We start from the raw sequence: 15,585 nt of genomic DNA on the forward strand, positions 1-15,585 counted from the left end.
TTGCTGAACAAGCCTTTTCCTTCTTACTCATTAATACTCTTTCAGTGGGTCCCTTGTTTTAAAGCTTTGACTCTTGTTCCCTTTACCTCCTTAAACTAGCTACTTCCTTTTCCTTCTTCCTTTGGACAGTCTCCTCTCTCTCCCTCTGCCTATTTGAATCAAGTCTGTCTCCACACCAAATGCTTTTTATACCCATTTCCAAATTCTGAAGTTTGTCTCTGTCCTCTCTACTCTTCTGGGTAACCTCCCTCTCACTTCCAGAGCCTCAAATTCAGATTTCTTGGCAGGCTTCGTATCTGCTAAGAACGTGGAACTTGAGTTTCCATGATCTGTTTACCTTAGTATCCGAAGAGTCTGTTTCCTCTATTTCAGATTCTTTCCAATTATAGTCCTGTAGAGTCAGATCCTAAACACTCAAGTTAACTTCATTGTTTCTCACAGCAAATCCTTACTAGTTTGCATCAGTTGAGTCTCAATTCTACTATAACTTTCTGAGGTAACATATATCACTACAGCAAGACTAATTCCATTTAAGAAATCTTCTTTCTTCCTTCTCTATTTTCTTTCCTCTTTTCAAAGGTGAATTATGCATCCTAGACTTTTCCAACTAACATGTTTGGTATTTGAGCATGTATGAAGTAAAGAACATACTTACATGTAGGAATGCTTTAAAAAAGGAGAATGTATTGGATGTTAATATTTCATTATACTATTTCTTTTAAAAAGCCCTCACAATGCTTTTAGAAAATATTGAAAATTCAGATTGCCATCTGTAAAAGCTCCAGGTAGGTCTGTATATAATAAAACAAATGGTTCAGAAACATTGCTTCCTTTTGCCCTTCATTTTTGAGTATCTCTAGGCCATGACCTTTGGTTTATAATAAAATTTCTTTCATTGAACCAATTAAAGGCAGAGGGAACAAAACTCTATTGTTTCCTGCTTTCCTTCCTATCTTAGTTTAACATTAATATGTATCAAATGACCTCTTTTCTCAGTCACTGATCTGGAAACTGGCCTTTAACTGATTTCCTTTATTTAAACTAAATATCTATAAATTCATCCAGAATTTAAAATACACTTATAGGAGGTATAAAATTCCTTTTTCTTGACAGTTTGCTAGAATGAGCATGTGCTATACCTCAAATTAAAAAAAACACACATGAAAATATGGTATCTTCAACTGAAGAAGAAATTACACAAATGTAATTTAAGTTTTAAAAATCTCTATCAGTAATAAATTGACAACTATTCCCAAAAGACCTTTCGGCACAATTAGTAATTACAAAGAGTTGTTCTGAAGAATACTCTTATTGTGCTGATTTAAGGGGAATCCAGTGTCAACTCTCTGGTATTTGTCCATATCTTTCTCCATATCTTTTTTGTACTGCAAAAGAAATTGCTAAGGAGAAAAAACAAAAAAAATAAAAAATAAAAATAGCTGCATAATACATTTAAACAATAGCAATAGCAATAGCATTTAGACTTATACAAACCTATGACTATAATTAAGTGTTGTACCTTATGATTCTTGACGAATGTATCTTTTATGTACACCGAGAGCGTATGCACCAAGACAAATTCCTTGTGTGTCCAATCACACTTGGCCAATAAAGAATTCTATTCTATTCTGTACCGCTTTACAGTGCTTTACAGCCCTCTCTAATCAGTTTACAGAGTCACCATATTGTCCCCAACAGTCTGGGTCTTCATTTTACCCACTTCGGAAGGAGGGAAAGCTGAGTCAACCTTGAGCCTGGTGGGATTTGAACTGTCAAATTGCAAGCAGCCAGCAGCCAGTAGAAGTAGCCTGCAATACTGCATTCTAACCACTGCACCACAGAGACTCATAAACAATAGTATAAAAGGATTTAAAATCCATTTAAAAGCACCCAAGCTTCTGCAGTTTTTCTGTAGAATGTCTTTTATCATCTTTCCAAATTTTTGGGAACATCAGTTTAAGTACTACTGAAATGAGCCAGGCTGTTATTGGAGAATAATTCACATCACATGCTAAGTATGGAGCCAGTGGTGGGTTCCTCCCGGTTCAGCCCGGTTCTCCCAAGCCGGTAGTGGTGACGATATGACATCACCGAACCAGTTCTGTCCCCCCGCCCCCCGTGTTATTCTTACCTTTTATTTGGCCCCACCCCCAATCTATTGCTGCCTCCTGAGTCCCAGCTGATGGCTAGAGGGGAAAAAACTGTTTAAACTCTTGCTGTGGGGTTTCAAAGGGCCGTCCTACAGCTGATCAATGTTAAAAGAAAACAAATGAGTAGACCAGTGCCTGCAAAAATACATGAGTAGATCAGTGCCTGCAAAAATAAATGGGTAGACCAGTGCCTGCAAAAAATAAATGGATAGATCGGTACCGCTCTGCAAGCAGTTAAAAGCCTGGTAGACCAGTACCTCTGCTAAATCCTAAATAATTGTCACATGACTATCAAGCCACGCCCACAAAATAAGCCATGCCCACAGAACCGGTAGTAAAAAAAATTTAGAACCCACCCCTATATGGAGCCCTTCAAGGTCATTCTTCACCCAGTAATTAATCTGTAAGCCTTCCTATGTAAAGGACCCAGTTATTTTAAAAACAACCAGATCCAAGCCATTCTTGGAAGAAGGGACTGTCTCCACTTGAATCCCTGCTTCCACTTACCTTCCCTCCATCACTGCCCGTTTGGCAGCTCGCCTATCCACCACCATACCTGCCATACCTCCTCCACCACATACCACTACTGGACGGATTCTTCTTTCATGTTAGTGCAGTTGGGCCTTTCTTTCATAAAACGAAAACCAGGCTGCTGTGCAAAAGGACGTGGCCTGAGCACGAAAGAAGGCCCTGCCCCTCTAGCTCTCATTCATTGGCCTGTGGGATATTTCCATACACTCCTTGCTGTAGCTGGGATGGTAACCCCAGTGGAGGGGTGGTAAGTGAAAATGACAAAGCTGAGTTGGGCTGATGGAGGGCAGTGGGAGGGGAGAGAGTCATAAATGTAGGAAGGAACGAATTTTGTTCAAATGACCATGGGGCTCCTGTGACAAGCAGAACTTTAAGAACCAATTATAAGCCCCTTCATTCAGCAGTTGTAATTTTGAATGGTGGCTAAACAAATGGTTGTTAAGCAAGGACTACCTGCATTCAGAATAATTGTGTTATGATGGAATGTGCATCAGCAGGAACAGTGGGAAAGAGTTTTGGCAACACAAAATTTTCCCAAAGAGGCCCAGATTAACAACAGTCAGGAATTGGAGTGAGGAAGAGGTTCAAAGTAGACATGCCTAGAATATCTCAGGATATATCTAGTAGGGCTGAGTGTTATAGTTTTAGTGTGGCAAGATTCTGTCTACTAGGCATACGTAAATAAGGGATTAAACTCAATTGGATTTCATTGTCACCTCTGAGTTTAGGCTTGACATGTATTATAATTAAACATATTCAATTGATCATGAGTTTTAATTTTCTATCATTTGAACTGGCATAAAACTAAAGCAATTTGAAAAAAAAGATGTATTTAGATGATACATATAGATGCCGAGCAAACATAATTTTGGCAGAGGCATTTTCTCAAGAAGAAAATGACTGCCTTTTTCACTACTTTTAAGATAGTGCTTCATGACTGCTAGACCTGTACAGTGCTTTGGGTTCAGAGACAAAATGGTGTTCAGAATTTGCAGCAGCAGCTGCCTGCAACTTCTCAAAACAAATATGTTTCCCCCCCCTCAGGATTATGTACAGCCATACAATTCCAGAAAGGGATGCAACTTCTTTAAGAAGTTGCAGACAGGGGCTATTTCTCATCCTCACATGCTCTAAATCATCACTTTCTTTTCAAGTCTGAAGGTCTGCAGAGCCCTGCTGTCTATAGTTTCTGCTGCTGGTTAACTTCAAATCCTTTTTAATCAATTAAAACACGAATGGTCACATCAATATTTATTTCTGCACTTCATTGTTAATACATCTAAAAGTATCAATATTCATTATCTACTTATCATGGATTCAGGTAAGTCTCCTGAATAAAATGGGGAGGAGTGTTGTAAGGAATACTTGTTTTGACTATTTGAATCAACCTTCTTCTTTCTGTAGATCAGCAGTTCTTAAAGTGTGGTCTGAGGATTCCAAGATACTTTCAAGGAGTCCTTTAAATCAAATAAATACTTTAAAATCTCTCTGTTTTAATTTCTAATACAGTAAACATTGGTAGATATAATTCCAATAAGCCAAAGCTCTTTGGGGTCTTCAATCTTTTTAAAGAATGTATTGGGGGTTTGGAACCAAAATATTAGAGGATGCTGCTTTAGATGATAGCGCCTGTCTGACTTTGCTTGGATTTGCAAAGAAAGCCAGTCAAGGTAGATTTTTATTTGAATGGCAGACTACCAGAGAATGCCAGAGATATTGGTTACATTGAGAAATGGGGAAAATTATAGGTAGTTCTTGTTTAGCAACTGTCTCATTTAGCAATCATTCACAGCTACAATGGTTTGCATGGTTGCTAAATGAGACAGTTGCTAAACAAGGAGCTACGATAGTGATGAAAAAGTAAACAATCCTTGCATTTACAACCTTTGCAGGTCTGCAAAGCAAATGAAAGCTAAAGTTAATATTGTAATGGCACTTGTGGTTCCATTTAGCAACCACTTCACTTAAAGACCAAATCACTGGTCTCCACTGTGGTCACAAAACAAGGACTCCTGTAGCAAAAAAAAAAGCAATAACAATTCATTTCTATAATTGTTGCCAGGAAAATTATTTGAATGCATCCAGGAAGGCTTATTTTATCTTTCTCTTTTCAAAGAGAATTGTTTGGTACCTTATTACACTAACTGTCCATCAAGACAGTATTTTTCTTTCCCTTGTTTTTTTATTCAGTTCCTTATTTTTCCACTTATCTCCACTTGGACACCCCTGCTGTTTTATTTCCAATGCCCAGAATTGCTCTTCAATTCAGACAAAATGCACTTGGTCCAACACACCACAATCAGAAACATTGTGTCAAAAAAGGGAGCAAAATAATTTCAAATGCCCTGGTTAAAAAAAAATCACCTAAAAGGGCCCTACCAAAAGAGATCATCAAAAATGGTGGACTACATTATACTTCAGCTGGGTAGACACATGGCTGACATCAAGGGAAGTTCCTGATTATCAAAAGGATGGGGGAAACACCCACCCAATGTGGCTGCACTGGGGGATTTTCCCTCAAGGAGAAACTGGTGGGAGGCTTCACTTCTCATCGGATCCACACATTGCAATTACAGGTAGTCCTCAACTTACGACCACAATTGAGCCCAACATTTATGTTCCTAAGTGAGACATTTGTTAAGTGAATTTTGCTCTATTTTACTCCTTTTTTGCCACAGTTGTTAAGTGAATCACTGCAGGTATTTAGTCAGTAACATGGTTGTGAAGTGACTCTGCTTGTCAGAAGGTTGCAAAACCTGGCCCCAAGATCCTGCAACCGTCATAAATACATGCCAGTTGCCAAGTGTCCGAATTTTGATTACCTGACCCTGAGGATGCTGAAATGGTCATAAATGTAAAAGATGGTCCTAAATCACTTTTTCCAGGGCCGTTGTAACTATGAATGGTCCCTAAATGAAACAACAGTCGAGGACTACCAATACACCATTAAAGAGCAGCGACCCCGACTCAAACGGCCTTGCGCTGAAGTCAGTCCCAACAGAATTTACTCCCTTAGGTAGCATTAAGGGCGCTTCATCCTCCAGGGGGTTGGACTAGATGACCTCCAAAGTCCTTTCCAACTGTTACTGTCAAATATCTGAAAAACTGCTCTCGCGAAACGGGAAAAGATTGCAAAAGGAAAAAGCAGAAAAGGCTGGGAGAGTGTGTGTGTGTGGTGGCAGCTGCACCACGGCTTTTCTTCTCCGCCCCCAAGCGGCTGGAGGAAAAGAAAAAGGAGAGGAGAAAAAAATCTCAGGGCTACTAAATTCTCTCCCGCCCCACGCAGGGCTCGCGCTTTCTCTCTCTCGGGCCGTCTGGCTAACATGGCCACGCACGTTTTTCTCACGGGACCCCCAGGTAACTCCTTTCTCTCCCCACCACCGAGGACGCTGGAAATAGCGGGCAAGCACTCGGCCCATAGCGGGGGAGAAGCTGGGAGAGAACGAGAGGCCTTTCCGGGGCCGCCGGGCATTGCTTCGGCACGCGGCCAGCGATGACCCGTGCAAGAGCAAGTCGGGGATCCCAGAGAAGAGCCGGCAAGACACACTTTGCAGCTTCGCTTTTGCAACGCCTTATTTCCGCCTATGGGTGGGTGGAGAGAGAGAGAGAGAGAGAGCGCGTGGTTTTCTTTCGAGTTAATGTGCATCGGAGGATCAGTTTCTCCTTTTGCATACGGCAGTTTTTTGCTCCCGATGCGATTGCGAGCCGCACCAATCCCGAGCTCCTTTTGTAGATCAGACTGCAGTGTTGCACCCAATTTATGCCCCTCTCCCTCCCTCCCCGACGGAAACCCGATGGAGTTTATTTTTGGAGTGAATGAGATTTACATGGCGGGCCCACAGCGCCATTTCTGATTAGTTATTTGCAGGTCGCTTGTCCCTGGAATAGATTCCTGAAAGTCTTCCAACTGTAAACTATAGAACCAGTCGTCTCTCTCTCTTTCTCTCTCTCTATATATATTGATAGGATTATACAGGATGACGGCAGCTTGGCTTCGGATGGAGTGGAGATTATATTAATAAAAACAAGCTTTTATTGGGTAGTGTTCGTAGGAAGTGGAAATTAAGAAGAAATCCCTTCTTGATTCCCTCTGGAGAAGGTCTTGACAGAGACAGCGGGCCGCAATATTCTCTGGAAGATGTTGTATTTCTATTGCTGGCCTTCAGAAATCGATCCACGGGAATGCCTGGCCAAAATGGCAGTGGATTTATTTTCAGTATACTGTAACTCAGTTCACTGTTTGATGAGAGGCTCAAATGTGATAATGGGTCTCCAGTTCCCAGTATTAACTACATACCCTTCATTAATGCAAAGGAGGAATGCCCCCTCCCCTCCAGTAATATAGGATCTGCCACTATCTTGTGTGTTTGTTCATGTGCAAGTCTCTACTTTGGGTACCTTGTAATCTGAAACAGGTATATTTTGACATAGGAGTTAAAGTGTTGGACTAGGGCTGAGGAGGCCTGTATTCAAATCCAGCTTCACTAGGGAAGATGGGCTAGCTATTCTTCCTCCCCACCCACCCACTTTGCAAGGTGCTGGGGAAGAACCAATGAAATAAAGGGAGGGTCCCTTTATATCCTTGCTTTGAGGTCCTGGAAAAAAGATAGGATAAAACTCAAAACAGGAAAGGAATAAAGCAGGACATATCTGTGAATAAGCAGGGAAAGGATATAATTAATCCAATTACACGTATTTGCTTGGCTCCTATAAATTAGGGGTTTGGCATCTCCAAGGCACATTGTACTTGCAGGGCCTCAAATGTGAACTCTGCTCTAACGATTCTGCCTATTTTTTCCTTGGGAAAAGCAAGGGGTGAGAATGGCATTTGCTGGCAGCAAACACAACTGCTGTTCTCAATACAGTTGCAGAAGAAAAGTGCTTTTTTCTTGAGTTGACAAGTGGGGAGAGTTCACTCCCATTTCACATTCCTACATGGGCAAGTTACTATCTGGAGGCTGAAGTTCTTTTTAAGCCTGCTGCCTGGTATTGTCTGGTACACTCTGGCTGATAAAGAATCAACTCAAGTCTGGTCTTCTGAATAGAGTAAGGGATTAAGATAAAGGAACTAGAAGGCTCTTAAATTTCCCTGAAAAAGGAGCATGTTGGAGAGGGATTTAGAGGTAAGGAAGAATAAGACCCATGGCGATATTTTTGTGGACCAATCAGGAAATAAGTATTAAGGTTTCAGATCTGACCTGCAAGATGTCAACAAAAAGATACAGAAAACTCCAGTTCTTCGCTGCAATCAACTGATCATCTGGAGTTTTGCAGAGCAGATCTGGTAGTCCTAATTAGTACCAGCTATGGAAAATTAGTGGAGGCATTCCAGAGAGACTTGAGAATTATAGAACATTTTGAGAGGAGAAAGCCAGTTGGATCTTCTACTTTATGACAGCCTTTGTATGATATATCTGATCCCTTTCTCTGATAAATGACTCACCTCTATGAACTGAAAGCACATAAATCAGAATAACTGAACGATACTGTCTTTTTCTAGTTGGTGGCTTTCACTTCCTTTCCCAGTTCCTTGTTTTTTTTTCAGAGAAATTTCAGTGACATCTCCATATGTCCCTGCTGTTTTTCACACACAGATACACAGAAACCTGGGTGGGGAAGTAAAAACCAAACTAATTCCAGAGAAGGGATGTTTGTAGCAGTGGTGGCTTTCAAAATTTTTTACTACTGGTTCTGTGGGTGTGGCTTGGTGGGCATGGCATGGCTTGTTGGGCGTGGCAGGAGAAGGATACTGTAAAGTCTCTATTCCCACCCCACTCCAGGGGAAGGTTACTGCAAAATCCCCATTTCCTCCTGATCAGCTGGGACTCGGGAAGCAAAGAATAGATGGGGGTGGGACTAGTCAGAGGTGGTATTTACCAGTTCTCCGAACTACTCAAAATTTCCGCTACCAGTTCTCCAGAATTGGTCAGAACCTGCTGAAACCCACTTCTGGTTTGTAGAGACCCAATTTTTGTAGTGTTTGTACTTCAAATGGGGAAAAGATTGATTAAGCTGTTTGGATAATAGTTCAAAAATCTTAAGGACTATAATCAATCCTCTTAGAATTAATCAGGTGGCCCAGTTTTCCTGTTCACATGACATATTGCCCCCGACACATTTAACTATGTTATGTGAAGGGGGTGCATATTTTTTGGTATTAGGAGAGCAAAAGATTTACAGTATGAATGACCATACTGAATTAGCCAGGTAAAAACAAGGAGTCAAATAGTCCTAAAATTGCTTTGTTTTATATACATACTATTGAAAGTGAGGCTTAACAAGATTTTTTGCTATAGGAATTGGAAAAACAACATTGATTCGGAAAGCTGCTGAAATTTTGAAAGCATCTGGTATCCCCATTGATGGATTTTACACAGAGGAAGTGAGAGAAAGTGGCCGGAGAACAGGGTTTGATGTTGTCACTCTGAATGGAAGAAGAGGAATTTTATCTAGAGTTGGGTAATGAACTTTTAAAATATATTTTCTGGCATTATTATTTTTTTTTAAATCCTCAGTGGAATGCTTATGTAAGGTCATTATGGTTCACAAACATGAAGAGCAGAAATTTCTGAAATGGCAGATAAGATTGTAAAATTATCATGTGACTATTAGGCTAATATTTAAGTTGGTCTTAACTTATGGGTAAGAAATTAGCCCATAACTGAATACTGTGTAAACTTTTGTGATATGTAGGAGGGACATACTTATCACCACCCCATAATAATGTGCAATGCTAATGGCTGAAGAAATCAGCAAAATAGTCTCAATTAAAAATTATGTTATATTTTTAGAACATTTGAAAGGACAGTAGGCAGTCTTCACTCTGGTCTATCACCTCAAGGCCATTATGTCTCCGAATACCATTTGCTCCTTCCAACTGCATTTTGTGGCTCTGTCTTTATGTTATATTACATAGATTGGGATGTTAGCAGCCATCTGGATCACTTAAGAAAGGTGAGGAAACATTAGAAGGAGAAGAGGCATGGCAACCAGATTGGAGGCTCTAATACTAACATAATTAAAACCATACATGTAAATATATCCCACATTGTTTTATTTTCTATTTTTCCCCTGAAGATCATTACTGTGTTTTGAAACATATAAGGTTTTTTATTTGTTCATAGTTTTGATTCTCTATACATGGTCAGATAAACATTTGGCTGTATGTATTTTCTTTATGTAGCTGTGGTCATTCAGCAGCAAGGCATGAATATCGTGTTGGCCAATATGTTGTAGATCTAGCTTCATTTGAACAGTTGGCTCTTCCTTTGTTGAGAAACGTAAGTTACATAGTAGAACTGTATGTTTTCTTGAATAATGTACACATTTTCATGAAAATGCATAGGCTATATTTTATGGGGCTTTAAATTTGCATGTAAAAAGTGGTGGGTCTCAAAATAGTGTGATCACGCTTATTCTTGGAGGTTTTCATTTCACACATTTGTGGATGTTTATTCACTGACAGAAGAACTTTGTGATCATGAATTTAAAGACTTGTAAATGAACATGTTTATTTCTTTGAATCTCTCATGGTAATGCAAGAGATATAACAGGGTGGTCTCATAAGTAAGATACATTACAGAAAATAAGTGCCAATATGGCCCTTGGCTGGCCTTTAGCAGCTGATGTTTCCAATGTAGATTTACAAATATTGATGCAAATATTACTTCAGCTATATAGTTTACTGTCTTGTCATAGATAAGTACTTTAAATGTAGATCAGACTACTTCTAAATTATTTGAACCTCAAATATATATGAATATCTTTTAATAATATCTAAATATTTGAATCCAGCTTGGTAGCAACACTTTGATAATTTTGGCTGTTTTTGAAAAGCAAAACAGCATTGGTTTTTATTCATATTTTGGTGGGAAACTCTAAGTTCTACAGAAATGACCTAAATGGAGAAGTTGAAAAAAGTCCCAAAAAGCCACAGTGACAAACTTCTTCTGTCTTGTTGCAAAGAAAAGCACAAGGTTATGTTCATGAAGTCACTCAGAATGAGGTAGATTTGTCTTAAAGTGTCAGCCTTTCAAGGCAGGTCAGTTCAAGAAAGAGACACCACAGGAACTACTGGAACTCTATTGTTGTAAGGAAAAAATAACAAAATTATGGAAGTCTGGTAACATTTCCTCTGCTTAGATTATTTTGTGCCTTTTTCTCATGTTTCCTCCCTTTTCAGGCCTATGTTGTTGCTTACATTCTCTTTTATCTTTTATCAGTTGTGGTAACGGTTCCTGTATTCCTTCATTAATTTTAGCTTTACATATAGAGAGGGACATATAGAGAGGGGAAAAATTCAGCAAGGCATAAAACCAATTGATTTTCCATTAGCTTTTGTCTAAAACGATTAGGGGGACATGATAACTGTCTTCCAGTACTTGAGGCAGTGGTGGGCTGCTGAGGGTTCGCAGTGGTTTGGGAGAACCTGTAGCTAAGATTCTGTGCAGTTCGGAGAACCCCCCGCCCACCCTGCCCCTCCCAGGAGTCCCCACGCAGCCCATATTGGATGCAGGTAAGTGCAGGGCGTGCATGGAGGCTCAGGGAAGGCGAAAAACAGGCCTACCAGAAGTTCGGGAAGGCCGGAAATGGGCCCATTTCCGGCCTCCAGAGGGCCTCTGGAGCCTGGGGAGGCCATTTTCGCCCTCTTGGAGGCTCAAGGATAGCCTCTGGAGCCTGGGGAGGGCAAAAACACCCCACCCACCCACCCCCACCATGGTCCAGGAGGCCGACTAGGCCATCCCCACCATGGCCACATCCACCCAGCAACCGGGCAGAGAACCCCTTGCTAAAATTTTTGAAGCCCACCCCTGACTTGAGGGACTGTCATAGAGAAGAGTGGGACAACATATTCTCTAAAGCACAAGGGGGCAGGATACGAAGTAATGGTGGATAGCTTGTTAAAGGGAGATTCAACCTAGAAATAAGAAAAAATTTCTGACAGAATAATTAATGGAATAGCTTGCCTCTGAAATTGTGAGTTCTCACAAAAATGTTATAAAAATGTTTTTGTAAGAAACAGTTACCTTGAATTATTTTTTTCTCTAAAGGTCAGAGTAGATAACCTGATGTTTTGTCCTGCAGCTCTCACTGAAAACTTTGTTTTGCCCTGCTGCCTCTGAGCTGGAGCCCAAAGATCAGGAGGCATCAGATAATGTATCCCTCATATAAATTGTGATTTAAGTCATGTAAAAATATTTTGCATTTTGCCGCTAAGTGTTTTTATACCATACATATTTTTCTCATAGACTGATTTTGACAGCAGCTCAGTGAAAAAGGTATGCATAATTGATGAGATTGGTAAAATGGAGCTCTTCAGCCAGACATTTATTCAAGCTGTCCAACAAATTTTGAATGAATCCGGGACTGTGATACTTGGAACAATCCCAGTGCCTAAAGGAAAGCCTTTGAGACTTGTGGAAGAGATCAGAAATAGAAAAGAAGTGAAAGTCTTCAATGTAAGTCACAGACAGATCCACTGAGAAAGTCTGTTTTTATTGGCAAGCAATGGTCTGACATCTTATTTAACATTTGTTTGGAACAATTCCCTTTGAAAAAACAGGTGCTCGCTTCTACTGGAAATAAAGTTGATTCTGTGGTAGATTTCTTATAGCTCTCCTGCCTGGGCTTCAGCTACACCCATCCTCAGATATGAAGTTTAAAGTATATTCCATTCATCTACCCTTTACATAGAACATATACAGTAAAGAAGTAAAGAAGTCAAAATATTTATTTTAAATGGCTGCAAATAGATCCTTTCATTGAGCTTATATAACCAATCCATTTTCAAAAGTCTAAACACAGCTTTCTCTGAGATGCATCTAAATGTGGTACTGTAAAATGTGACTTCAGAAATTTCCCAGATAAACAGCAGTAGTCAAGGGACTTTCCTAATGTGTATTGTGACAAGCTCAGGGGAGGGAAAATAAATGCATTATATGGAGACATTTTAGCAAAAAAAAAAAAAAAAGCATTATAGAGAATATGAAGACATTTTAGCAAAAAAAAAAAAAAAGCATTCCATTATCACTAATATTCTTGCCAATAGTAGTGCTACAACCTAATGTTAATAATGGGTTTCATTTATAAATATGTCCTTGTGTTATACTTATTTGCAATATTAATACTACTAACCCTGGAAATTCAGTTACCACATGGTTAGATTCCAAATATCTGGAAAATGCAAAACACAACTTCAGTGGCCATTCCAGTGACTTTGACAGAAATCAAGTTGTCTTGCCCCACATTTATCTGAATCTGAGGTAAAGGTAGTGACTTTAATATTTAGTAACGTTGCTTATTCTTGTGAACTTTTAACTAAATTCTGTAGGTAATGAATTATTGACAAAGCTTGCATATAACTCCATGTGTGTCCTGAAGAATCAGTTTGCCGTCTGCACCACTGGAGTACTGGTTATTGAAACCTTCTCTATTGGAGGAAAAGATAAAAGTGTAATGAATAGGTCTGCCTGTGCTTTGAAAATGGTTCAAAAGACATGGCTTGAGCTGAACAGGATCATAGTGCCTCCCTGCTGTTCTTTAAAGTAAGGACACCTTTTATTCCCCAGGCTCAAGTCTTCAGTTGAGTATTTAACTTTATTTTCATAGTGATACCTCTATTCAGGATCTCCCAGAAAGGTGCTGGGACTTTGCTTTTCAAGGTGCTTACTACAAATCATTTTTACTAGGAAATAGTCCTAGTAAAGAATATACTTTTTAACCTCTTTTTTCAAAATTTTCAAAAGGGATGGGGGGCGGGAATTGCTATTGGGAGCCAGCACCAGACCTTAGAAGTTGAAGTTTTTTGGGTTTTGATGGCATGTTCTATTTTATAATTTCTTATTATTATATTATTACTTGGTGCTGTGTTTCGTGTTGTGAGCCATTTTCATTCTTGGTCAACTTAAGTCAGTCTCATGTTTCTTTGTTTCCAGCTCCTAAAATAAAATGTCACATTCTTTTAAATGGAATCTCATCAAACCAGAGATACCAGGCATAAAATCAATGCAGGAAAATGCCCAAGATGTACTTGATTCATTTAGGCCAATTTATTTTGATACAAGCTTCAAGGACTATAGATTTATAGTCTCGTTTCTTTTTTCTCCACCTCATTCCTTCTCTTTTTTACATACCCCACAAAAACTATGCCCTGAATGAGTCCACAGGCTGATTCCGTTGCCCATCCTGATATTTCCTTCCCCATTTGTCTAATTTAACTCCTGCTAATTTAGCTGCAGCATTCTTGGAAGATGGACACTTATTACTTTCAGTGTAAATACCTGGGCTACAAATTGTTTCACCCTTTGGAAAGATTTTTTGGGGGGACAAGTTCTTTTCAGAGCCCTACGTTTATACTAAAAGGATGACATCCAGAGTATAAATCTTGTACACTTTTGCTATTTGGTGATATGCAATCTATTCCCCTGCATATCTGTATATTTTTACATCTGCAGTACTATGCACAATTTACTTAATTTGCATGGGTTCTTTAACAGTAGAAAGCAAAAAGTCAGAATCCAAAGGACTATTGCCTCCTAATATGGTAATAAAGGAATTCTTATAATTAAAAACAATAACAACTAGCTAATTAGGAACATATAAAAAGTCTTCATAAACATTTCCACTTTGTAAGCCTTGCATTTTGGCTACTTTAAATAAATGAAAACTGATATTAATCCATATTTAAGTGTATTTTGTTTTTTTCTAAATTTTAGATTACGAGAGAGAATCGAGATGACATTTTGCAAGAAGTTGTGACAGCTGTGCAGAACTGCCTAAAATGAGATGTTTGTCTTCCCATCCCACCTTCTGCTGCTTACAGTTTGACGTTATTTTCATTAATATCTACAGCTTCATTAACTTGGAATAGGCTGGTGTAGGTGTTCTTGTTTTCACATGTGTTTTCAGAGGTTGATTTCTGAATCAGAATTAATTTGTTCAGAAAAATAAACGCACAATACACAAACAAAGCTACACATTCACCAACATAATGATTGGCTTCATCATAATACTGAGAATCCAGTCTTTAAATTGACACCTTATTTTAATTGATGTTAATATTGAACATGTTTGAACAATATGCTGTGGTTCAGTCTATCTCTGATCAGATACTTTTTCACTTATAGCATTACATTGTAGAAGGAGGGCTTTCCCATGATGTAAAGACTTGCCAGACTCTTAACAGCCATTCTTCCACTCTCTTTGACTCACCCAGGGTCTTATGCAGTATATATTCATTATGCATGGAACATTTTTCAGGAACACCATAAGTTAAAAAAAGGGTAGGCATGGAAAACTAGAAAAAGGGGGATTTTTCAAATGCCAGTGAATTTTCTTTAATTTACAAAACTCTGAGTTCTTTTAGAAATTTGTCAAGGGCATAGCTAAAGCATTTTGATTACTGGTTATTAGCTTTTACGTAGTTTAAAAAACACTTTTCACTGGCGTTTAGGGATCTCAGGAATCAAACATGTTAGAGAGTTTTATTTGCCTCTGAAAAAAATGTTAAAATGACTGGAAGACTAGAAACAGGAGGCTCACATGTATCTATGTAGTGCTATTGTTAGATTATGATATATAAATATATGTATGTATACGTATGTATATATATGTGTATATACATACATATATATATACATACATGCATACATACATATATACATACATACATACATACATACATACATATACCAGGGGTGGGTTCTACTTACCTTTACTACCGGTTCGCAACGGGATCGCTCGCGCACGCGCCTTCTGTGCATGCACAGATCACTTCTGATGATGTCAGGGTCAGTGGCGGAGCCTCCCGCCAGTTTTGCTACCGGTTCTATAGAACCGGTCTGAACCGGGGGCAACCCACCACTCATGTAGACACACACACACATGCATTTGTTGATGAAATATA

The 15,585-nt window shown here is 39.2% G+C and overlaps 1 protein-coding gene across 1 annotated transcript; it reads left to right on the top strand.

The window, feature by feature from the left end:
• The first annotated feature begins 5,879 nt into the window (after positions 1 to 5,879).
• NTPCR (nucleoside-triphosphatase, cancer-related) lies at positions 5,880 to 15,174 on the top strand. The gene is made up of 5 exons (XM_034428332.3): positions 5,880 to 6,038; positions 8,978 to 9,140; positions 9,865 to 9,961; positions 11,930 to 12,139; positions 14,396 to 15,174. Exons 1-5 carry the CDS (start codon positions 6,005 to 6,007, stop codon positions 14,462 to 14,464), a joined length of 573 nt encoding a protein of 190 aa, XP_034284223.2. The 5' UTR covers positions 5,880 to 6,004; the 3' UTR covers positions 14,465 to 15,174.
• The last annotated feature ends 411 nt before the right edge of the window (positions 15,175 to 15,585 follow it).

The sequence above is a fragment of the Pantherophis guttatus genome, chromosome 1 (genome assembly GCF_059756535.1).
Source record: "Pantherophis guttatus breed Tessera chromosome 1, ASM5975653v1, whole genome shotgun sequence".
Classification (NCBI taxonomy): domain Eukaryota; kingdom Metazoa; phylum Chordata; class Lepidosauria; order Squamata; family Colubridae; genus Pantherophis; species Pantherophis guttatus.